Below are 26,874 nucleotides of genomic sequence, written 5' to 3'. Positions count from 1 at the left end.
GAACCATGCCATTAAATTTACATTTGCTGATTTTCATCCCAACCACTTTACACTGTCTTAGGGCATGTCAAAGTCACAAGGGCCCCATCACCTGGTAGGTAACCAGTTGGGAATGGCAAAAAATTGTTGGGAAACCAGCCCAGTAATCCCTGTTTAATTGATACTAAAGAAAAGAAAAATAATGCCCAGTGGCACAACAAAAAGGACGCTGAGCATACATTAGGCACTACTTGGTTCTCTGCAGCATTTGAGTTCATGTGGTTCTCACTCAGGAGCTCATCTGAACCCGAGTTCAGGCTGCAAATGAGACAGCACCTTCTGGGGCCGTCCCTTTTTACAGCATCCTGACCAGAAGGGGTGGGGCTTGCTCAGGACATCACTGCTGGGGTTGAGAGCCCTCTTTGGGTGTCTTCTTGGGGCTGTGGGGGAAACCATTAGTAACAGCACCCCCTCTAAACCCAGAGGGGTGTTGCTTACCTCAATCGAGCCTCGAGAGGATCCCTGCTTGCACATCCATGACATTTGTTTCTCATAGTCCGAGCGTGGGCTGTCATGTGTCTTTAGGACAGTAGGACAATCTAGCCCCACAAAGCTCGCCAGTCCCAGCCACTTAAATCTTCTAAAAAAACACCAAGCCTAGTTTTGAAAGCCCCCAAAGTCCTACTGTCTACCACACTACTTGGCCACTTAGTCCACGTGTCTGTGGTTCTCTGTGTAAAGAAATGGATAGATGGATAAAAAACATTATTTATTAAACAAAATGAAATACTTTCTAGCTGGTAGTCATTTCTGTGTTGAGGAAGGCAGCTCTTCATTTACACTCAGATGCCAATGAGAATTATGACATTTTAAATAAACCTTGAATGATTCTTTAATAATCTAGTGGTATGTGGTGAGATAGAGGGCCAAGCTGCCCACAGTTTGTTGTAACTTTTGGTAATCAGCAACATTTAGCATACAGTACCTGCTCGAGTCCATGAATGGATTAATGAGTTGCAGTATATGTGCTTAAGTACTTTGTTAAAGACATTTTCAAGTGTATTCTATAATGTATAGAAAGAGTTTTGTATGAATAGATAATTTTATGGCAGAATATTAAGCAGTGCTCACAGCATAAAGTAACTGAAGATGCCAAGGCAGCTGTTAGATGGTTAGAGAACACTGACAACAAGAGTGGGCACTGGCTCAAAAGAGGAAAAGGGGCATTTTACGGAATTGGATTTGAGACACACAAAGTAATGTGCACTTTTATTTCTGTGCTTTTAATTTCATTTGGATGTAATTAGGGCATTAGAATATTCACACGCTTAAAAAAAATGTCCGTCCTTGATGGATTATCAGAAAAGACATCACACGCTCCCTACTGCACATATACGTTATGTTTCTAATACAGCACATCTTAACAAAATGAAAGAGCAACCAAACGAAATCCCATTTAGTTACATCAAGTGCCAACTGACCCTTAACAGTAAACATTCACATCAAATCAAAGATGTTTTTCCTTCATAAAGTGTTTATTGCGGGTCAGAAATTCAGGAAGCCTCTAGAACGGATCATCTGGCACCATAAACAACCCTAATTTTTGGTGAGTTTCAGCATGGAGGAGGATTTTTTTCATGATCCAGAACCTTGAAGTACAATGTTTGTAAGAGGACGTTACATATACTAATTGTATAAAAACCTTCAGTAAGAAAAATGAAACTAGGTGTTGTCAGCTTTTGGGTTTTATAGCCCAATCGTCCTTTTGGATCCCGGTTTTATGATTAATTAGAATGACTTGATCTACTAATTATAATAATTAATAGTGATATTTTCTTTGTCAGATTCTGAAGATCAGAAAGGATCACAAGGATTTCTGATTTTGGACTTGAACAGAATGGCCTGAAGCCACGCCACCTGCACTTCAGAACAGGTCATCCACCTGAAGCTAAGCATGTTCAGGCCCAGCCAGTACTTGGATGGGAGACCATCTAGAAAAAGCAGGGGATGCTGCTGGAAGAGGTGTTGGTGAGACCAGCAGGGGGCGCTTACCCTGTGGTCTGTATGTGTGTGATGGGGTCACTGTGCTATAAAAATAGTGCCATCCTTTGGATAAGATGTAAAACTGAGGTCCTGACTCTGTGTGGCCATAAAAGGTTCCTGGGCATCTTTTGTAAGGAGTAGGGTGTATCCTGGTGTCCTGACTATATTGCCCATCACATCCTGGTCTTTCCCCATCTCTAACTGGCTAATTATCTAACTCACCACTTTGCCTAACAGTTAATGTGTGGTGAGCATACTGGCGTAAAATGGCTGCCGTCGCATCATGCAGGTGGGTGCACATTGGTGGTGTTTGCAAAGTGCTTTGAGTGTCTTGAAAAGCGTTAAATAAATGCAATGCCTTCTTCTTTTCAGCAGTTGTTGTTGATACAGGCAATGGGGTATACACTTCCAGAAACTGAAACTTGTTTTGGAAACACCACATGGACATCAGACTCTTTTACCGTAAGCAGCATTGTTATTTGTGCAGGAGTATGCAGAGTGAGCCAGAATGTGTGACCTGAATGCGCTCGCTGCCAGACTCGGCCCTTGTCTGTTCTTTGCCAAGTGAGCAGACGCACAAGCAGACACGGAGACGTATTCTCACAAACGCCCACAGCTTTACAATGCTTTGCTTGGTTGCAATTCACTTGAGCTTGTAGGTAGGGAATCCCAGGTGCCATTAAATGCAGCTATGGTGTAAATCTCTACAGCTTTTTGACAGAGGGGAACAGGTAATACCTGTAACAGGCCAGCTAGAAAACTACCATTATGAGCAACCAGTAACCCTGTGATTCTCGAAAGAATCGCAAATCCAAGAATGCCAATCACTTTCTGTTCCCTCTGATATTTGGAGGGATGAAAAATCATGGAGGGTGGGTGCATCCTGGGAAATTTTTCATTCAATTAAATAAACATATTTGTACTGAAGCGGTTTCTTTCTGGAGCTGTGACTCATCTGGTTCTGGTGTTTCAGAAGCGCGTTGTAGGCGCCTTCGTTTATTGTTTTTATCCATGCGGTCTCGTTTTTGTTTCTTTTTATCCATGCAGTCTCGTTTTTGTTTTTCTGTGGCTGTGTCGTTAGGTAGAAGTTACCGTTATGTGATTCAAATATGCCACACTGACTGCTGGCACAGTGGATTAGAGCAAGTTTAGTTTCCAGGTTGTGTTGTTTGGGCGCCTCCTACCGATTCTGGGAAGCCGCTGGGTTTGACTCTGGGGCACTGAGGTGCTCTGGCGCATGCGCCTCGGTGCGTCCGCCGTCCTTGCATATATTAAACTGTCGTTTAGTAATACAGATGTAGACGTGTGTGTGGCTTGTATGCAGACATTAGTGCTACCTTCCACGTCCAGTACACAAATATTAATTGTACTGTTTTTGTGGAGTTAATAGCAATAATTATCCTAGACCCTGCTTTATTTCCACATGGGACAGCACAGAGTAACCTACCTAGTTTTATCAGGACATGTTTATCTCTGCTTATTCTCTTTCTTACCATGAAAAGGAGGAGCGCACTTGTGCATGTCAGTGTTCAAGCAGGTCCTAATGGGGTTACGGTGGCACTGAAGGCAAATGAGAGGCGAGTGGCAGGGGCCTGAGCCGCTGTAGTCAACCCTGACTGACAAGCACAATCATCAAAACACCAAATAGAAGAATAGCATTGCATTCTCTTGCTTTCCTATGTCGTTTATGTACAGAGATGTTTCAATTTAAATTGGAGTATAATTAGAAGTAGTTGAATAGTATTGAAACACCAAGGTAGGGAAATAACCGCAGATACACTTCAGTGCCTCTGATTGTGTGAGGCATTTTAGTTTTTCCTTGTTATTTTGCTGAAATGCATTTTTTCCTGAATGTATATATTTGAATTAAGAATTCAGGAGATTAAAACTTATATCCTTCCTTAGGGAACTGGACACCTGACCTCTTAAAGATGTCTTATTATCTTTAAGTCCGATTATAATTGGACGTTCTACAGGAGAAACCATCAGACACATGGCAGTAGGTTTTTATTCTGACTAACTGCACGATCTGTGCGCCATCGTTACTTTTAACTCATCTCACTACTTAATTGCCTGGACTACACATATTAATAAGAAATCCATGAATATTTGTATATTTTGCCCTGGCTCTAAATGCTTACATTTCTTTTTCTGTATTTTGCTTTTTCCTGTAGAGTTTTGTCCCTTGATTGTATCTAAATGCTGATATTTGTAGTGCAGACACAGGTGCAAAAATATTGCACGCTAAAGGGGAGCAATGACTTCACTGCCATTTTCACTTGTCTGCTCACTAAGAAAACAATTCTCACATATTTGGCACGGATGAAATGTCTTGCCTTTAGCATTCAGTTTTGTCAGCATTTGGTTAGGATTAAGGGGACAAAGTCGATGGAAAAGGGTGAATTTAAAAGAAAATGGCAAACATTTCAGAATTTCTTAGAATAAAAAACTAATTAAACAATGAGATCAATATGATGTAAGAATGATGCATTGATTATGGGATTGGCTGAAATAAAAACCCATAGCCATTGGGGTCCCATATGACCTGGAACCACTGCTATTAAGTAACTGATGGACGGGTCTAATTGCATTAATGGAGTTCAAAAACATATATAAGCGTTTTTATGTATGTCACTTAAGAGCCAGTCTAAACCTCTTAAATCACTTAGTCCTGGAGGGCTGCAGGTTTTCATTTCAACCAATATTCTAATTAAGAAGACTGATAATGAAACTTGGTGATTAGAGAGATGTTAGTGCTTTCATTCAGCCAGAGCGAATTTTAATTACATTGTAGTGTTTCCTTTTCTGTGAACATTATCCGTGCGTTTTGCGGAACGGAACAGACTTCCACTTCGTGATTACTTCCCTTAATGATTAAAGTTCTCAGTAAACGATGGATTTTTACACCACGTTCACGTCCGTCTCCACTAGGGGGCAGCAGGTGCTCATCTAGGAATTTTCGTAGCTGCCGAACTCGAGGACGCATAGTTTAATCTGTTCTGAAAAATACACTATTCAATATATGAAATCATTTTGGAAGGGAGAAAATTTGTAAAAAAAAAAAAAAAAAAAATGATTGCAGCTGAAGCCTTACAAAAATGACACCAGGGTTCGTGACCCGGGTGTCCTCTGCATGGAGTTTATAAGTCCGCGTGGGTTTATCACAGGCTGGAGCCCCTGATCTTTACCTCGCGGATGAAGAGTAATATAGTTAAGCCCCTGATATTTTCGTCTGTCCTGATTCAAGGGGAACGCTCTCCAGGTGGAAAACTTTAATGGGGGCAAACTTTTCGATTGCATTATGTGAGAAAATCGAAAAAGACTGCGCGCGAAAATCAGGGGGGGCCCAAAGACCCTGATATTTACCTGTCCTAACGACACCACTGGTTTCCTCTCACAGACCAAAGACACGGAGGTCAGATGTACTGTGTGTGTGTGTGTGTTTACCTTGAGTTAGGCAGCCTCCCCATCCAGATGCTGTTCCTGCTTTCTACGCCGCGACCCTGTCTTGGATGAGCACTGGAAAAATGATGGATACATGTTTGTAATATTTATAATATATTGTACCACTATCTATACGTTTTTTATTTGTTTTGTAATTAATAGTATTTTCTTATTTGAAAATGCACTGTCTGTGAATTGGAACAGAACAGAACGGTGTTCCATTGCAGCGAAATATAAATGCCATCATGTCTGCCTCGCAGTAAAGCCCTAAGGCCAGTCTGATTCAGTAAGACATGTGGGTACCTTTCAATTATCGTGACGTACTAGGGTGTTGTACCGTGTTAGCCATTATGAATGTAGAGAAAAGCCAAGCAAAATGACACCTTTTATTGGCTAACTAGAAAGATTACAATATGCAAGCTTTCGAGGCAACTCAGGCCCCTTCTTCAGGCAAGATGTAATTATCGTGACGCAAATCGTATTATCGTTTTTAAGATTAGGCACCCGAAGGGGACATTAACATACAATGTAACCTATAAGTAACTATGCTCCACCCACACTAACTTGTATTTGTGGTTAGGGTAGGCCAGTTTAATAGATAGATACTTTATTAATCCCAATGGGAAATTCACATTCTTCAGCAGCAGCATACTGATACAATAAATAATATTAAATTAAAGTGATAATAATGCAGGTGAAAAACAGACAATAACTATGTATAATGTTAAATGTTAACGTTTACCCCCCCCCCCCCCCCCCGGATGGAATTAAACAGTCGCATAGTTTGGGGGAGGAACGATCTCCTCAATCTGCCAGTGGAGCAGGACAGTGACAGCAGTCTGTCGCTGAAGCTGCTCCTCTGTCTGGAGATGATACTATTAAGTGGATGCAGTGGATTCTCCATAATTGACAGGAGCCTGCTGAGCGCCCTTCGCTGTGCCACAGATGTTAAACTGTCCAGCTCCATGCCAACAATAGAGCTTGCCTTCCTCACCAGTTTGTCCAGACGTGAGGCATCTTTCCTCTTAATGCTGCCTCCCCAGCACACCACTGCGTAGAAGAGGGCGCTCGCCACAACTGTCTGATAGAACATCTTCAGCATCTTCTAAGGTAGTATAACCGGCTCTGTCCTAATAATTTAAAATCCAAAAATTAAGTAACCGGGGCAGCGTCCCCACCGATTTCCATCACGATAAAGAAAAGTACCGAAGTTTGAAATGCATTCTGTTCGTAACTATAAGTTTGCCCTTTCGTTTTGCACCCGTGCCACCTGATCGTGTTCTTCTGCTTCTGTTCGCAGGCTGCTTTTTTTCTGTCACGCTCTGTTTCTGTTCTCGCGCCACTTTGCGCGCGCCCAACACTCGGTGCACACCTTGTCGCGCTGAGTAAACGGGACTGGGCGCTACCTGATGACGTCAGTTATGGACGACGCGGAGAAGGGAGATGGAGACGCACTGGACGTTTTACGGGTAAGCTATTAACCTGCTTAACTGCAGAGTTACTTTTGTTACTTGCTACCGTATATGTTTTATCAGACAAACGTCTGACTTAGCAGGACGGCGGGTGTTGTCGTTTGCTGCCTAAATTCAGCTTCAATACCAACAAGAGCCTGTCAGATCTGACTGTGTGTGCTGTGCTGCTGTCGCCGCGTCCTCTCTTTGCATCGCGACTTGTTGTCGTTTCCTTGGTTGCTCTTTGCTGGTCATAATAATAGGGATCGTGTGTATCTTCATGACGTGGAGTCAAATTTTGGAGGGTTTGCAAGTCAGTTGTTTATTATTTGATACGGAGATGCAAGACCTTCAAAGATAAATATGAAATGAACACTTCTCCAGTGGCTGTATTGCAAACTCCTGGTCGTCCTGATGAAATCAGAGGTTTCAGTGAACCTCTTAAGAAAACGCGAAGTGAACACAACAGGGTACAAAGTAGAATAGGTGTATCCACTCTTTCTTCCTATCGTATGTATCCTGTGCTACACAACCTCAAAGCAGAGCAGATTTTCTTCACACACACAGAGTTGTGGCCGAATGCTTTAATTTTTGTTCGCTTATCCATGTATCGTTTTGCATATTTTCCAAGTTGTCGTTTACAAGCGGGTTATAGAAGATGCGTTTGTTGTCATGTAGCTTATTTTCACTTAAGAAAGGCTGTACTATGGCCCACCACTCCGGTGACTACTAAAGCTTTCTGCCTCTGTTTTGCAGTGACAAAGTCCTTTGAGCTTTATATCATGTGTATGACAATGTGGTATAGAAAGAAATGTATGCGGCTCGGCTATGCTTGTCTGACCAGTTCTGCCAGATTTATCACGGACTTGGTCATTTTGTCTTGTCTTCAATTTCTAAATGAATTAATTACTCTTCGACAGTGAAAACTTAAACCGTGTTTAGGTATATCCTTTTTTTTTATCTATCTTTACCTTCTGTCGCAATTGAAATATTTTTAAATCCTTGGTGAGCTCTTATTGTAAGCAAAACATTAAGGAAATTCAGGGTATTTATGGAACATGTCTTTAGCAAGCTTCCTTTATATCTTAATGGGTCAATAAAGTTAAGACCTTGAAGTATTATTAGATACGCTGGAAGAGTGTTCAAACGATTATACGTGCTGTGTTAACTGTTGTGTGTGTATATTATATATATTTATATATACACTAGGAGGCTTGCTTCGCTTGCCAACCCCCCTGCCTGCGCTAAGCGCCAGCCAGTTCGCATCTCTGCCACTCACGTATGTGGATTTCACTTTCACCAAACAAGAAATCTTTCAATTCTCACGGATACGCCTATTCATTGGGAAGAAACACTGCTGACGGCAACACGAATTAGACGATCTACAAGTCTCTGACTTAAATCCGAACAATATATTTGATCTCTTTTCGCTGTTCCGTTATTTCACCGTGTAATAATTTCCATTTGTTTGCACTAATGCGATCTTTACTATCATTTTTGTGAGACTTAGTACTTTAATTATCTCTAACCTGCTCTGCATATGTATCACGCCAATGTTTTTTAATTCTTTCCGAAGTTCTACTTTGTCATCTACTCTTTGTCTTTTATTTCCGGCCCCGGGCCTGGTTAAATCTCATGGCGCAAACTCTTGACTTGCGGGACAAGAAAGTATCTCTCTGAAAAAGTCACGTCTCATACCAGGATTTTTTTATTATAATAGAAAGATATATGCGAAGGTCTGTGATACGGTTTGCATATTTATAGATAGAGATCCACAAAGGAAGAAAATGAGTCATGTATCTTAAAATTGTTTTTTTTTATTCCTAAACTTTCAACAACCTCAGGTGTCATCATTAGAGGAAATTGATTACACATATAGGAATCAAAGGCAAGATATATATAATATATAGCAGGTGAAGGGTGGGAGTTGGATTAATAAGGTGGGGGTTGGAAGGTGTTGATCATAAAGTCTTTTTTATTATTAGGATATTATTCTTTTGAAGCCTACACGTGCTGGGTTTAAGTCCAAATGTCTGTTAATGGTATTTTCAATAGAGAGCTCTGGCACCCTTAGTATTGTTGCTGAATTTTACTTTCACAGTGTCCCAGTTAAATGCGTGTCCGGTGTGTAAATCAAAGACTGTGGGACTTTCCTCCTGACGTCATGGCGATGTTCTTGTATATGTGTTGCGAGTCTTTTAGATGTTTGTCCCACGTGTACCACTGGGCATGCACTGCATGGAATGCTGTACTGTAAACTGTGTTTCTTGTCTCTGTGGTTGACTTTTTGCTTTAGACATTGAAAAGGACTGTCCGTAAAGTGTTTGGCGGTTTGTGCCCTATCTTGATCCCAGATCTGGACAGGACGCATTCTGTACTTTCTGACATGCCACAGTGATATGGGAGGGTGGTGTTAAGTGCGGTGGAGAATCAAGTTGAAGTTGACCGATTGCTGCGGTCTGGGGGGTGTCTTATATAGGCATTGTTTAAAAAACGTCTTGGTGTAGCTATTAGATGTGAACAGATGAAATTGTGTCTTTTATTCTTTTTTTGTATCCATTGTGTTACAATGGGTGTTTAATCCTTTTGAACAAAGTCCTAACACAACTCCGTTTATATAAAAAAGGCTTTTGTTATGTACAAGTGTACTGTATATAGTTCTTGCACAAAGGGGGTCATTTACCCTGTTAAGGAAGAACTGCAATTCAAAAATTCTCACCCAACCTTTTTTTTTTATTCTACTTGTCTCGTTGCTTTGTTATACATTGTCTTGCACTTCCTGACCTTTCTCTTAATGATTCTTTGCAAAATGTTCTTTTCATCTCCTGGTTCTTCTGTGGCTATGTTTAGTATTCACATCTTGCATATCAAGGGTTCAGTGAAACTGGAAGCAGATCGTACATGCCATCTTAGGAACAGGAGAGCAAAAGCCACCCATCCAGGAAAAAATTATCACTGTACTTACAGGTTTCTTGGAAGAAGTTCTGACCATACAGCCAGTCAGCAAGCAAGCTCTGTCTGTATATGCCACAAAGTAGAGGTCGGAAGTAACTGATTACAGGGACACAGACAGCATTTCTATAATACATAAAAACATTTTAAAGTTCCCAGAGTACAGTGGGAAAAGGATCTCTTACTCAACATTTCAGCAAAGGAGTGGAAGGCAGCAATGCACATAATTCACTCGAGCTCCATATGTGCAAAGCATATAATTATTGAACTCAAAATTATATATCGAGCACATCTGTCTGACTTTAAACTGTCCAAAATGTTTCCAGGGCAAACTCCAACCTGCAATCGCTGCAATCGAGCTCCAGCTTCACTGGGCCACACATATTCTGGACCTGCACAAAATTAACATCATTTTAGACCAAAATTTTTAAATGCCTTTCAGACAGCCTTGGTGTCACAATCCCTCCTAACCCATTAACAGCTGTGGTTGGTGGACTCCCAGATGGGCTTAAAGTGGCCAAACAAACTGTGATCTCCTTCACTACACTATCGGCACCTAGACTTATCTTGCTTAACTGGAAGAATCCTAACTCTCCCCTGTTAAGCCAGTGGGTAACTGATGTTGTATAATCAGTATAACGTAAAGGATGTATTCAAAACTTTTTAAAACCTGGCAGGACATAATCAATAATACTTTACAATAAGCAAATATATTGGGGGTAAAGACTCCTTTCTCTCTTTACAACTCTCAATAGTTTTGCTCAGGCTGTTGGCCTTCCTAACTAAATTTGAATTTAGTTTTGAATGTTATATACTTTTAATAAATTTTCAATAAAAGATAAAGTAACTGATTACATTTACTCTTGTTACTGTACTTAAGTAGATTATGTAGGGAATTGTACTTAATGTATTTTAAATGAAACTACGTTTACTGTTTAAAATGTATTATTTCATAACAATGCTACTTAGTAATTTTTAAAGGTGGATGGTTTTTAAGTACAATTAACTGCTATATTCAAAATGTAAAAATTCATAATGGCCAATTAAAATAAGACTGCACACAAATATGTTTGGGGTGGCAGGTAATGCTCTTAGAGCATAGAGTGTTCTCCTGAATAACACCGTGGCTGTGCAGTTCTCTCTGACTGTGGAAGTCGCTGCACCTCGGTATTTCATGGTATGGTGGCCAGGAACTGAGTGAGTGTGCACCGCAAAAGTGACAGCAGCAAGATCACTCTTTATAGAGTAAAGCCATTCACCATAAAACAAAGCAGCTTTAATATAAGGTGTCCACTCCGCTTCCTAAAAACTGTGGAGTTATCTGCATACAAGAACACTTTCTCAAACATGAAAAGACAAGGAAGTAGGCTGTTGTTTTTTTAACTAGTAGAGTGTTTGAAATAATACTGCGTAAGTGATACAAATCATAGTTTTGAAAGATGATATGGTAAAATTCTGATCCCGATATATTGTGACTGAAGCAATGCCCGGTTGTTCACAGTTTAACAGCTACTATAACAAGCGGCATCATTACAGAAAAGATGTTCCTCTTCAGTATGTAATGCATAAGTGAGGTGCATTTAGCACATATTTTCCTGAATGTGTGTACATTTTATTAATGTACATTGAACGTTTGGCATATTTAGCAGTCATTTTCTGTATAAGACTATAGGGGGTCGCAGTGTTTTTGGCCTTACCTGTTGTGTCCATTTCCATTTGACTACATCAGAAAGTTCCCTACTGAGACTTGTGATGGCACACCATCTGCCCGTCCGGCTCATGCAGTTCCAAAATAATGGCATTTTTTATGAAGATATTAATGTAGTTGAGATTTATTTGAACTGCAAGCATGTATAAAAGTAGGGCACCCTTACAGTTGTAAAGTTTCCGAACTTGTTAGTGTGGTCTACAATTGTCATTAGGACTAATAAATCCTTTGACACTTCAAACATTGTGCAACACTCGATGGCCAAGGTCTTTATCAAAGCAGCTGACTGAGATCTGAAAATTAAACTAACTATGATGCGTACAAAGCAGGGGAAGTCTATAAAAAGATTAAATTATTAAAGTATTTCCAGCTAGTAATGTCCATAGTTGTCAAATCATCATCACATCACAGTCCAAAGTGTCCTTAAGAAATGGCAGTTAAGGGGAATTGTCAAAGTCAGGATTTGGAAGATAGAAGAGCAAGTAGGCAAGGCAAACACGGAGCTGAAGGCAGGTTCAGCTGAGAAGAGAGTAGCGGTGCACTGCTCTACTGTGCTGCATTACGTACCTGGACGTGGCCTTCATGGAAGAGCCATAAAAAGGAAACTTTACCTGCGATTTCAGCATGGAAAACAACATCAGCATAAGAGTGAGACATTTTGGAATCGAATGAAGGGGACAGATTAAGGTAAACTCTTAGGTTACAACCGTAAAAGGATTGCTTGGAGAAAAAATAAGCAGCATTTGAAGAAAAGAACACCTTGCCAACTGTTAAGTATCGGGGTGGATCGATTATGCTTTGGGGTGGTGTGGCAGCTTGTGGCACAGGAAAGAATCAATTCCAGAAGTCTCAACAAATCCTTGAGGAGAATGTCAGGCAAAAAGGTTGGCTTCTGCAGTAAGACAGCAATCCAGAACATAGTCTGATATCTACTATGTGGCACCTGTAGAAACGCAAGGTGAGGTTTTGGAGTGGCCCTCCCAGTCCTCAGACTTGAACATTTGTGGCCAGATCTTAGACGTGCTCTGCAGCAGAGACACCCCAAGAACATCTCCCAGCTGGAAGTTATCAGCGACAGATTTCCAAATCAAGGTTTCAAAAGACTCGTTGCTGGCTACAAAAATGTTTGCAAGCTGTGATTTTTACCAAAGGGGTGTTACTAGGTACTGACTTAGTAGGCTTCCCAAACGTTTGCAGGTGCCACATTTATTACATTTTTTAGTTCATCCAGTTAATTGTACCTATATCTAAAAATTTTCATAAACATTTGTTTGCTATTTAAGTTGTATTTACTACTTTTTACTTTAAATGTCTTCAAAATCCGTAATTTGGCCAAGGAATTCCAAACGTTTGCATTGAGCTGTGATTGATAACTGCAGACTTCCCTGCTAGGGACATTTAGGGTCAGTTGTGATTACTTGCTTGCAATGCGTTTGCGAGGAGTTTATACAGCGTGTATAGAAAAGAATCCCCTCCTTTCAAAATATTCACATCTTGTTGCTTTGCAGCCTGAAATGGAGACACACATAGAAACATCTCTGTAGCTGCATTTACTCAGTGTATCATATAACAGCCAAGGGAAAGATATAATAGCAACAGTTAAGAAAAAAATAAATAAATAAAAACAGAATCACTCGCCCCCAGTGTCAGTACTTTGGGGAACCACAGTTTGCTTTAATGAGAGCCTCAAGTCTGTTGAGATCCTTCTGTACCAATTTTGCCCAGCTAGACTCTGCAGTATTTGCCCACTCTTCTTTACAGAATTGTTCAAGCTCAGTCAGATTGGATGGTGACTGTTGGTGGACTGTAATCTTCAAGTCATTCCACAGATTTTCAGTAGGGTAAAGTCAGGGCTTTGATTGGGCGTGCAAGGACATTCACCTTTTTCTCTATCAGCCACTGCGTTGTTAACTTTGCTATGTGCTTCGGGTTGTTGCCATGTTGGAAGGTGAACCTTTTTCCCATTGACAACTTTCTAGCAGAGGGCAGCAGGGTTTCCATTTTTCCTTCCATATTGACAAGTGTCCCAGTCCCTGCTGCAGAGAAACACCCCCACAACAGGACACTACCATCTCCGTGGTTTACTGTAGGTATGGTGCGTTTTAGATGGTAAGGTACATTGGCTTTCATTCAGGTATACCATTTGGCGTTGAAACCAAATACTTTGATTTTGGTCTCATCTGATCATAACAGGTTTTTCTATTTGTCCTCAGAATCTTCAAAGTGCTTTTTGGCAAAGTTCAATCAGGACTTAATGTGGCCTTTCTTGAGGTGGACTTTTTTTTCTTGCAACCCTTCCATACAAGTCACATTTGTGGTCCATTTGGAATTTTGTTGTTCCATGCACACAATGACTAGTCTGTGCCAAAAATTCCTGTAACTGCTTCAAAGTTGCCATGGGCCTGCTGGTAGCCTCTCTGAGCAGCTTCCTCCTTGTTTGGCGGAACAGACTGATCTGGGAAGGGTCCTAGTAGTATCAAACACTTACTGATTATGGACGGTACTGTGCTCCTAAACACTGTTAAAGCCTTTGAATTTTGAATTTTTCTATCCATTTCCTGACTTGTGCCTGTCCACAACTTTATCCCTGAGATCTTTTGATGGCGCCTCGCCACCTGTAGTTGGTTGTTTACTTTCAGTTGCACTACCAAGCACTGGAATATTCCAAGAACAGCTGGTTTTATGGTGAGCTATTCATTCAGTTGGAAGGCATTTAGCTTGGTGTGCAGTGGAGAACCTGAGTGAGTTTACAAGGATTTCTTCGGAGGGCTGATTCTGGGTTATTTATTTATTTATTTTCTGAACTGTTGCTGTTGTATCTTTCACTTGGCTGTTATAAGTTGCATTGAGGAAATACAGCTGAAGAAATATTTGTGTGTGTCTTCATTTCAGGCTGCAAAGCAACGAATTGTGAATATTTTGTCTGGGGGGGATTCTTTTCCGTACACACTGTATAATAATTACAGTTTGGAATTGAATTGCCATATAGAGCATAGTGTTTCTACCGTGTATATGTCATTAATATGCCTTTTGATAAATAAAATCTTATTTTATTGCTATATTCAGCTTATTCTTTCCAAAGCACTGCATGAATATTTGCTAATGTTTTTCCCTTGAAGTAATTGAATTATTCTTTATCTTGATTACTTTTTCACTTTTATTTGAGTATTTTCCACATTTTTTAAGTAAAAATACTTCTGCTTGAGTGAACTTTTTTTTTTTAGCACTCTTTCCACATCTGAGCATAAGAACAGTGGCAGGGAATATGCAAGTACTGTAAAAGTTACTTTTTGATGGCTATTTTACCAAAAAAAAAGTATTAAATAATAAATATCTGGATCTGATCTTTGAAGGAAATACAAAGAAAGTGAGACCTGCAACTATGAAAATGAAACCTTATTTTTTATGAGCTGGGGACGGGAAAAGAATCTCTGACCTGCAATTTTATAATCCGATTAGCGGCAGATTTCATTGTGATCGTTTATTAATGACCTCTGAAGTAAGTTCTTGGAAAACAAATATAACAGTCCTTGTTATTAGCTGCTAAGAAAAACAGAAATGGAGGTCTTGCATCAATTGTCTAAACTAACGTTTTCTAATGCAATGTTAAAAAGTGAAGTTTGGATATTTTTTGTCTTTCACTGTAGCTTTGTTGCATTGTGGCTGTCAGTGTGTTCCCATGTTGCTTTGTTTTCCCTAGGAGTTGGTGGATGGCTTGTACAGTTTTCGAGATCACTACTTTGACACTCACAGTGTGGATGAAGCCAGTCGAAAGCAAAGCGATGTGGCACTGGAAATGGAGAAGGTTCTGAAGAAACTCAATGAGATGGAAGGTGGGAAGGGTTCAGCACAAGTACACCTTGAGCTGTGTGTGTGTGTGCACGTTTTTATTGGGGGGGGGGGGGGGGGGGGGGGTGTAGGGTATTGGTTAAGGAGCTCTGCCTTCACAGAGGGGCAAAAGTCATTCAAACAGTGTAAGAACAGAATCGGATGTGACTGATATTAGATTACTGTACCCAATGCTGACATTTGGAACAAATACCTGTGTGTGTGCTGATTTTTTTTTATTCATGTTTGGTTTTGTATTAGCTTTATGAGTAGGCTTGACCCTTTTTATTTTAAATAAATAAATAAATAAATAAATTTGAATTTCAAAGGTGTTGAAAATGCATGGAATGAGTTATATTAATGTTTTAAAGTGAAACATAAGGTTTTAATAGTATATAATTAAGCAACCCCATGAACCCAGAATAATGCATTGGGGTACAATGCAATCCCACATTTGGCCATATACTACACTCCTAATGCTTCTCTGTGGCTTTATTAAAATGGGTTCTCCATAAAAGCTATGAACAGAATCGGTGACAAAGGGCTGCCCTGGCGGAGTCCAACTCTCACTGCAAATGGGTTCGACTTACTGCTGGCAATGCGGACCAAGCTCTGACAATGATCGTACAGGGACCGAACAGCCTTTATCAGGGGGTCCGGTACCCCATACTCTCGGAGTACCCCCCACAGGATTCCCCGAGGGACATGGTCGAACACCTTTTCCAAGTCCACGAAACACATGTAGACTGGTTGGGCAAACTCCCATGTACCCTCCAGGATCCTGCTAAGTATTTTACTAAGGACCCATTGCCAGTGTATGTACTCTTATAGGGCCTTGCGTGTATCTTGTACCACCTTGGCAATACTAGCTTCTCCCTCCAATCAAACATTGCAAGTATTTAAGTAATATGAATAATGATGAATTCTCCTGCAAAATCTCAAAATCTGCCTTTTTGTTAACAGTTTACATATAACAGCAGATAAACAGAAATGCAGTGCAGTTCATGAGCGGTTTATGCAAAGGCCCCAGTTTCAGGCTTCCAGTCATGCTTGTTGTGCTCAGTAATAACAATAACAAAAAGACATTTTCTGTGCTCATAGAAATGACCTCATTTTTATCTTTCACTGAAACTCGTTTATTTTAACAAATGAGTGCTGGATCTAATACTTTGCTTCATGTTCTCTTTATGGTCCTGTGCCCCATATAAAATAATGTGATGTTTTGTTAACCTTACAATATATACTCACTGGCCATTTTATTAGTTACAATGGCTTATTAACTCCGTTATCCTGCTCCTCCATATAGCAGTATCTCAGTTGTGCCCGACCCGGCACAGAAGGACACAGAGGCATGTATAAAACAAGGACTTTTTATTTTCTTCTTCACCCATGGGCGCAAGTCTTCCCCGTGACCCACAGGCAATACACAGTCCCAAAAGCACTCTTTCCACACAACAACAATCCTTTCTCTTCTCCCACCTTGGCACCACCACTCCTCCCAGGCAACCTCGTCCTCTTCCTCCCGGCTCATGAGTGGTGGATGCTGGCCCTTTTTATAGCCCACCCGGAAGTGCTCCAGGTGCTTGACCACCTGTGGCTAATTGCACTTCCGGGTGGGGCTGCAGAGATGTCCAGGTGGGTTCCTGGCTCCATGCAGCACCCCCTGGCGGCCACCCCAGCTCCCCACAGGGTTGTGGAGAACTCCATCTCCCAGGAAACCCTGCAGGAAACTGAGGCACCATCGTCAGCCAGGGAGGCTGCCACCAAGCGTCCCGGGGGAGGTAGTGAGATGTCCATAGCTGCTCCCTCAGAACATATACAGAAGGGCCGTCCCAGCCGCCTGTCACACAGTATATCCAAACGTAGATTTAGTTAAAAGCTTTACTTGTTCTTTGATCAGGTATTTGTTTGGGTGATCGAAGTTACTTTGACTGAGGTGTGAGTCTTGGTGATAGATGTGGTAGTTGCATTGTCTTAAAAGTAGCCAGTTGTCTAAAATGTTCCTTTTTTTATTTAAATTGTGTACACATTCCATTCCATTTTGCAGCTCTAGTGGTCTGTCGTAGCAGTGGGCTACCAAAAGCCCAGCACTGCAGATTTTACTGGAGGTGAATGACTTTTCATAGTCATCAATTCAGGAGCAGTTCCCCTTATTCATAGTGGCTGAATACCAAGTAACAACCCTGAAAATTTAAGTTTAATGTGTCTAGGATTAACAGTTCAAAAGTTATGTTTATGGGACATTGCTGCTTTTTATTAGCACTTTTCTTTAAATTATAAAATTAGGGCTGCACCCCCTTTTTAAAGCCTCCATATCCATCCATCCATCCATCCATTTTCCAACCCGCTGAATCCAAACACAGGGTCACGGGGGTCTGCTGGAGCCAATCCCAGCCAACACAGGGCACAAGGCAGGAACCAATCCCAGGCAGGGTGCCAACCCACCGCAGGACACACACAAACACACCCACACACAAAGCACACACTAGGGCCAATTTAGAATCGCCAATCCACCTAACCTGCATGTCTTTGGACTGTGGGAGGAAACCGGAGCGCCCGGAGGAAAGCCACGCAGACACGGGGAGAACATGCAAACTCCACGCAGGGAGGACCCAGGAAGCGAACTCGGGTATCCTAACTGCGAGGCAGCAGCGCCACCGCGCCGCCCCCTCTTCATTATTTTTCTAAAAAAACAAAATGAAAAACTCTCCCTTCTTGATTTGCTGGCACAGAGTCTCCGAATTGAGCTAGGAATTCTGTTTTATTCTGTCTCACTTAAATGCTGGGTGGTGCCCAAATGATGGGGATGCTTTCTGTTTACAAAGCACGAGTTATGGGTTAAGAGTGAAGTATCTACCTATGCTTTAGACATTTTTTTCTCCCCTTAAGGTCAGTGCAACAGCAGAGCTCAGTTTCTACTTCTGAAGGGTCGTACTTTGAACATTGTGGCTCAGTATAGCCCTGACGCAGAAGAGGCACTCTCCAAAGCTGTGAAGCTCGACCCCAGTCTGGTGGATGCCTGGAACCAATTGGGAGAGGTCTACTGGAAGAAAGGAGATTTGACTGGAGCACAAACCTGCTTCTCTGGTGCACTCAGTCATGTAAGAAATGATTGTATTTTACTAGTTTTATTATGCTTGAAACGGATGAGCAGTTTTGTGGTCACCACCAAAAAAAAAAAAGTATAGCATTTTTTTTTTGCTAATGTCACACTTTTAATATTTTAAGATATTTCAGTTTTAAGAAAGTTTTCTTTAATCATTAAAGCCTTCACATTTAATAACAACACAATTTTGTGTGAAATCTAGCAAATTCTCTTTTCACCTTGGTAGTCAGTATAATATATATATATATATATATATATACATATATATATATATAGATATATATATATATATATATATATATATATGTATGTATATATATAATATACACACACACACACATACACACTTGGGGAACGTATCACCAACGCCGTTACAAGCATAACTCCTGCTGTGCTAATACGTGTTCATCAGCATTGGCGGACACGTACTGAAATGTGTTTTCAAAACAATGGCAGTCATGTAGAGCATATTATATAAATAAAAATGGTTTTTCATAAAAAAATGTTTATTTTTCCTGTGTCTGGAAACGTATGGCCCACCCTGTATATATACTAATATATGTATTGTACAATAGGAAATACAGACAAGCATCCTTTAAATGTTACATTAGTGAGTAAGCCTGTTACAAGAGGACGGCTCCTAGCACTGACCTCAAGCCAGACTTAAAGTGTAACACCTGACTCTGCCAACTCTCCTTTGCCTTAACATCCAATGAAGTTCGCTGACCAGGCAGGGAGTTTTTCAGAATTGTCCACAACTTGATAAGGAACCTTGAATAGGAATTAAAACAATGCCAGCACCTTGCTCAAGCCCCCTCATTCGTATTCACTATGACCCTCCAGTGACGAGTGCTGCTTGGCAACTCAAGATGAGAGATGACAAAAACTGTTGTGACGACCTTAAACATACGATGGTTATTAAATTGTGTATTATTTCCTAATGGAGTAAAACAAGCTGAACCAAATAAATGGAAGGGTGAAATGTAATTACAAAATTGGGGAAAGTAAGAAATTTTTGAAGTGTAACTTGTTTAAAAAGAATCCAGAATTACAATGGTTTTGTCTCTACCACAGCTAGGCAGTGTGCTGAAACAATTCAGAATGGCTTACAGAGCAAGCTTTATGGAATACAAATCGAGGGAGGTTTTGCTTAACCCACACAAAACACTTGTGAGGCCTCACCTAAAATACTGGCGCAGTTCTGGTTTCCAAATTACAAAACAGACAACTAAGTTTTAGAGAAAGACCGGCAACTAGACTAGACATGGAGCTACAGGGTGTAAGATACTAGGAAATACTGGAATGAAATCTATTTAGTTGATAAGATAGGTGATGAGATAGAAAGACACACAGCAAAGACTCTAATAAACATTTGTTTACATTCATTTATTGTATTTTTTTTTTTCAAGGCCTGTTTCTGTTATAGATGCAGAGTGTTTATAATTCAAGATCACACCAAAAGTCACTCGTATTGGGACAGTTTAGTCTCAAGGTAATCTAACATAGGCTATTTAAAATGGATACTTCAAAACATGTTAATCATCCATATATTTGAGTAGTAAAGTTCATTACTCTAGGAGAGGTGACAAGAGCGTGATGGGATCGGTCTACAAAACTTGGCCACTTCAGTTTAGTTTTATATAGTGCGGTCCCAGTCATAAGTGCTGTAAACATTCACACACAGAGTTTAATTTAAAAAAAAAAAAATATGCATTGTAACTTACAAAAAATAGAATCTAAATTATTTTTTAAAAAATCTTAGAGCTCCTAAAGCCAACAGACAGAGAGAGAGAGGAAAACAAAAATTAAGCGACTGATTCCAGGGAAATTAAACTTTGGGTTCCCACTGTCATTAGAAAAAGGATTCAGTCTGACTTAAGCTGATGAAGCTTAAACTAATCAATCCTTACATTGGACTAAAATTCAAAATGGTGTCTGTGCTTTTCTTGACGGATGAATATGACCAAAGTGAGACGCTGGGTCTGTTGCTGATTATAATTTGTCACATTTCAAGGCCAGAAGGAAAAATTTAGTCACTGTAGGTTACTTTTTTGTTAAGGTAATTAGTGTTCTAAATAAAATTTGAAATATTTTTGTTTTGTCATTTATACTACTGCACTCCGTTCATACAGGTCTGAAAGCTTACTTTAGTCCATTTATTGAACAAAGCATTACATTTAAACTTAATTGGAGACCTCACAAGAAGCAGTACCATCTGTTACTGTTAAACCAAATTCAAGTTTCTGTGGTAGACTTTTATTCAAATTGATAGTTACGAGATGTAATGTTAAAAATACATATACAACAATAATAATGAAAACTTTAACATATGAGGTGTGATCAAAAATACAGTGAATGTTTTAAAAAAGAAACGTTTATTGCAGTAAAAGATTTACAACTACACTGGTTACCTGTGTCATTCAGAATTGACTTTAAAATTCTGCTTATGGTTTTTAAAGCTTTAAATAATCTCGCCCCGTCTTATATATCGGAATGTCTGACACCTTATATTCCAAATCGCAACCTCAGATCCTCAACTGAGTGTCTCCTTAGAATTCCAAGAGCAAAAACTTAAAAGAAGTGGTGAGGCGGCCTTCTGCTGTTATGCACCTAAAATCTGGAATAGCCTGCCAGTAGGAATTCGCCAGGCTAATACAGTGGAGCACTTTAAAAAACTACTGAAAACACATTACTTTAACATGGCCTTCTCATAACTTCACTGTAATTTAATCCTGACACTCTGTATATCCAATTCATTATAATAACCATTCAAAATCTGTACTAACCCCTACTCTCTCTTCTGTTTCCTTTTCCGGTGTCCTATTGGTGGTGGCTTGTGCCACCACCATCTACCCAAAGCACCATGATGTTCCAACAATGATGGATGGATTAAAAGCCAGAAGTCTGTATAACCATCAGCATCAAGTGACTCCGTGAGAACCCTAACTACAAAGAGGACTATTTCATTTATGTTAGGTAGAATGCCCAAAGGGGACTGGGCGGTCTCGTGGCCTGGAACCCCTACAGATTTTATTTTTTTCTCCAGCCTTCTGGAGTTTTTTTTTGTTTTTTCTGTCCACTCTGGCCATCGGACCTTACTCCTTCTTATGTTAACTAAGGTTGTCTTATTTTAATTTCTTATTTGTCTTTTATTCTTCTTTTCTTCATTATGTAAAGCACTTTGAGCTACTTTTTGTATGAATATGTGCTATATAAATAAATGTTGTTGTTGTTGTTGTAGTCACCCTCAAAATACTCTCCTCCACTTCGAATGCACTTATCCCAATGCTCCTGCCACTTTGCGATGCAGTTCTAGAAGTTTTCTTTCAAGAATGTCTTTAGTTGGGCTGTCGTGGCTGCTTGGATGTCCTCAATGGATTGAAATTTTTTGCCTTTCGTGGTCATTTTCAATTTAGGGAACAGCCAGAAGTCGCACGGTGCCAGATCCAGCGAATAAGGTGGATGCAGACACAGTGTAATGTTTTTATTCGACAGAAATTGTTGTACTAGAAGGGATGTGTGACAAGGAGCGTTGTCATGTAATGAAGAATTAAACCGTTTCAACATTTTCCTCAGTTATTGATGTTAAAGGACGTCCTGATCTTTTCTCGTCTTCAACCAAGTCAGATCCATTACAAAATCGATCAAACCACTTGTAAACAGTATTAATTGTCAGTGCAGTCACCATAAACCGATTTTACATCTGATGGGTTTCCTGAGTTTTTTGCAATTTTAAACAAAATTTCATGTTAATATGTTGCTCGATATCCATTATTAATGACAAACTTGAAAAATACACTTGAACTCAATAATGGCTCACAAACGACTGACTTGTCACAAACTCGGCTCTAGGATGACCATGTCAGAACCGGCATTGAATTGCTTTGCGTTGCTCTCGGATGGTGCTCTGCATCAACATTCACTGTACTTTTTGATAACACCTCATAAACAGTAATTTATATTACTAAAATCCTTAAACAAATTGTGCAGCCTTCCCCTTATAGCAAACCTGGTTTTAGGAGGCTAACATACTCTGAACCAAGCCCGCTCTCTTTAGCACTCATTAGGTACGATAGTGTGTATAATGTGTATGTGTGTCTCAACAGTCTGACTGGAGAGTTTGGCTTTGGTGATGCAAATGACAGAGAAAGTGGGAGACACACACGGAAGAGTAAAGGTGTAGGTGGCATGCTGAGAGTCTTCAAGGATGGAAAAAATTAAAGTGGACAGAAGGCAAGCAAGGTGCATTGAAAGGACACTCAGGCTTTATGGGAGCAGACTCAAGAGGGATGATGGTCAAGACAGGTTCAGACATGCAAGGAAACTGAGGAAAGGTGTAGAATGGACACAAAGGGAAAGATCTCAAATACTTTTAAATGTATGCTATTACCTGGCTTTAACAGGTAAAGTGGCTAGTTAAATGATAAAAAGATAGCACTTTGTCACTTAACTTAAAGGTAATTAACTGTAATGAACTGAAAAACTGTACAACAAACAACACTTATTCAAATTATAATAAATATCAGAAAAAAATATTACATCTTCCTCCAAATAATAGCATTCTTAAAACTTCACTAAATAGAACTGGAACACAGAAGAGTAACTAAATTGCTTAAAATGTATAAAGTCCAAGTGGCTATATATTGCTATTGTTAATCTTAAACAATAACCAATCTGATTAATAGACTGTTTTGCTTTTCCTAACTTTAACTAGTGGTGTTGCTCCACTTAGTGTTTAATGCATCAGCTACACAAAGTAAACAAACATTCAACTGCTGTATTAGCCTTTGGCTAATACAGAAGTGCTCACCATAATGAGAAGTGATCTTTGCCCATTTTTGGATTGGCGTACTGTAGCCCACTAGTTTTTTTTTGTTTTTTTTCCCCCCAACTAAAACAACTGACCGAGATAAAGTATATATGAATAGTGCTCTGTGACACTAGCGCGTGGCTCTCAGACCTCCAGCCCCACCACTTGCTAAACTACACTCAAAAGTGGATAAAACACTGAAGGTTATTTCAGAGCTGATTCCCTCTGGTCAACAGTGTACCATATCATGACAAGCACTTTTAGTCAACTATTTTTGTTTTTTTTTTTTTTTTGCAGTGTGAAAACAAAGTTTCCCTCCGAAATCTTTCCATGGTCCTGAGACAAATTCGAACCTCTGGTGAAGATTACTCCACAAATGTGTTTGAAAGTGTCAACAAGGCAAAGCAGGCGGTGCAGCTGGACATCAAGGATGGAACATCTTGGTGTTGGTTTATTTTACATATGCATTTTTACTTGCTTGACAGAAACTCAAGTCTCTCTGGAATTGTTCTAGTTTACCTGTACATGTCTATAATTTAGTTGTAGTTTTTAGGTTATGATTTTGTTTTAGCAGTTGGGCAGGAAAAGTTACACTGGTTGTTACTTAGTATAACAAGAACAATATTACTTTATATAATTTTTTTGTTTTGTGTACTATAAGTGGCTGTCTTCATTAACAACACTGATAAAGTTTGTCTTGAATCTACAGCATCAAACCATACTACAAGTCTGCACACAAATTGTCTAATGTACAGTACATAAATGTAATAATATTTTTTTTTCTTGTAGATATTCTTGGAAACGCATACCTGTCCTTATTTTTCATATCAGGACAAAATCCAAAAATGTCCCAACAGGCTTTAAGTTCATACGCACAAGCGGTGAGTGGTAATCTAATGGGTAACTAGAGAGGTTTCTATTGACTAATATACTGTATATTACATTGTTGTGACAATTTTGCTAAATCTCGTAGCAGCTTTATGGTTCCTATAATCCAAAATTTTAGGACTGAGTGCTTCCTACATTTATTCTAAAAAAACCTTCAAAGAAGACGGTGTTTGTTTTATTATTTTCTTGCTCCATTGTATTCTACCTTGTAGTTTATTTTGTTTTCAGTTCATTTACTCTTGGGCCGGCCTGTATTTTAGGATAGTTTTTGCTGAAGTTGAATGTGTTGTAGTTACAAACCTTACATGTGTAAGAATGTTAACATGCAGTTAAAAGGAGTTAAAATGAAACACCATTGAGTGCTGATGTTCAATAACAACACTTACACATTTCCTGAACAATGGTCAGCTTCTTTATTTGGGGAAAAAATGTAAAATATTTTTAAGAACTCGCCTTCACTGTGACAATGTGAGCCAACACACCGGGCGTGAGTTACTTCTATTAATATCACATACTAGAGCGGTGACCCAGCAGGATATTTGCTCTGTTTATGTGCTATGCAGGATGAAACATCCCATTGGGAAATTTCATATGAATGCTCATCAAAGTGCTGGCTGCTAGAGAGAGAACTTTGTTCCTTGAATTTAATGAGTTGTGACACTGACCTCTCGCTAAATCATCTTCTTCTTTCGGCTGCTCCCGTTAGGGGTTGCCACAACGGATCATCTTCTTCCATATCTTTCTGTCCTCTGCATCTTGCTCTGTTACACCCATCACTTGCATGTCCTCTCTCACCACATCCATAAACCTTCTCTTAGGCCTTCCTCTTTTCTTCTTCCCTGGCAGCTCTATCCTTAGGGTCCTTCTCCCAATATACCCAGCATGCCTGCTGTGCACAAGTCCAAACCAATGCAATTTCACCTCTCTGACTTTGTCTCCCAACTGTCCAACTTGAGCTGACCCTCTAATGTACTCCTTTCTAATCCTGTCCATCCTTGTCACACCCAGTGCAAATCTTAACATCTTTAACCCTGTTACCTCCAGCTCTGTTCCCAGCTTTCTGGTCAGTGCCACCGTCTCCAACCCATATAACATAGCTGGTCTCACTACCGTCCTGTAGACCTTCCCTTTCACTCTTGCTGATACCCATCTGTCACAAACTACTTATGACACTCTTCGCTAAATAAAAGAAATTAATTAGATTAGCCATAAAGGATGTTTTGTCCACAAGTAGTATTTGGAGCAAATGTGAGGAGTTGACAATGGTAATCAACTGTAAACTGTGACAAAATCAACTGTTATGTTTTAGTTGGACTCTCGTTGCTAGAAGGAAAGTTAGCTTCATTGGTTTGACCGAGTGAGTAGTAAGGTGCAAACAAGAGTAAAAATGTCACTGACGTAATGGCGAGAGATCAAAGCGAATGCGTAAAGCAAAATACTCCGTGGCTGAAGTTTTGCCTGCTATCTCTGAACTGGACTATGACTTATCAGACTCTGATTTTTATACAAGTGATCGAAAATGAATGTGAGGTTCCAACTTCAGCTGACTGGTCCCCAGCTAATCGTGGTGCTGAACAGGTTCATGTAGCTGACATGCCTACAGCAATGTTTGCCAAGAGGACTGCCACTTAACAATGATAAGAGGTAGAAACCAGATTGCAATGCACTGCGACTGTGACCGGTGCTGCTGCTTCCCCAGCTAGGGGAAGACAGCCTGGCAGCAAGCCTGTTGCACATTCTTTGCAAACTGCCGCCACAGAATGCAGCAACAGACATTTTATGTTGATTTCTGTGTGAAACCATTGCTTTTCAGAAACTGTTTTTTGTAAAAAAAAATATTCAGCCCTCAAAGAGTTAATGTGTTACATTTGCTTTTAATCAATCAGTCAACAGCAGCATCTCATTTTCCTGGAAAATTCTTGTTTGAAATACCTGTAAATAGATTAAAGTTGGAAGATGGTATGTTTGAAATGGTAACTCCAGACATTCTCATAGTATATAAATGCAGCAGTACTGCAACACTGATCATGTCTCGTTATTTCTTGGTCACAAAATATGTTGTTTACTCACTGGAGGATTGTACAGTACATCATTAATCTGAATACTTAAAGACGACTTAGACTGTTTCTTATTGCTCACTTTTCATTTTAGCAGAGATTCTCTATGATCTCCAGTGAAGCATTTTCTCTGCCTCTGATCTTTTTGACTTTGTGTTTTTCCCTGTCTTTTATTTTACATTTTGTTTGATTCAGTAGTTCATGTTTGCCCAGTATTCTTGTTACTGTTTGCTGTGGTGATTACAGAAGTTTGCATCTCCTAACAACATCTTTTAAAATTCATGAGCTATCTATCCACAACAGGCATAATTGTTTTCACAGATGTCTTTATAAGGAGAGTTTTTTATCTTTTGATGAAGCTATCTTAACACTTCTTTAAAGCGCCCTGCATGAAATAAACATTTGTAGTTTTCTTATATGTTTGATGACTTTTAATACAGGAGAAGATGGACCGGACAGCAAGTTGCAACCAAGACTTACACTTCAATCGAGCAACGGTGAGTTGAGTTCTGATTTGTGATTTCCTCTCCACACAGCACAATAAAAAGTGTCTTTCTCAAAGTAATCTAAACATGCCAGTGGCCTCTCAGTAAACTCCATGCATGACA

At 39.8% G+C, this 26,874-nt stretch overlaps 1 protein-coding gene across 1 annotated transcript in view; it reads left to right on the top strand.

The window, feature by feature from the left end:
* The first annotated feature begins 6,840 nt into the window (after positions 1–6,840).
* Positions 6,841–26,874, top strand: part of ttc5 (tetratricopeptide repeat domain 5) — a 28,923-nt gene continuing 8,889 nt past the window's right edge. The window contains exons 1-6 of the mRNA XM_028793635.2: positions 6,841–6,935; positions 15,278–15,410; positions 18,295–18,506; positions 23,619–23,766; positions 24,111–24,202; positions 26,707–26,763. Of these exons, the coding sequence (XP_028649468.1) occupies positions 6,876–6,935; positions 15,278–15,410; positions 18,295–18,506; positions 23,619–23,766; positions 24,111–24,202; positions 26,707–26,763 (702 nt within the window). The 5' untranslated portion in view covers positions 6,841–6,875. The remainder of the gene's footprint in view (positions 6,936–15,277; positions 15,411–18,294; positions 18,507–23,618; positions 23,767–24,110; positions 24,203–26,706; positions 26,764–26,874) is intronic.

This window comes from Erpetoichthys calabaricus, chromosome 2 (genome assembly GCF_900747795.2).
Source record: "Erpetoichthys calabaricus chromosome 2, fErpCal1.3, whole genome shotgun sequence".
In the NCBI taxonomy this organism is placed as follows: Eukaryota; Metazoa; Chordata; class Cladistia; order Polypteriformes; family Polypteridae; genus Erpetoichthys; species Erpetoichthys calabaricus.
Note: the sequence above shows the minus strand (reverse complement) of the source record. Positions and strands in the feature narration are given on the sequence as shown.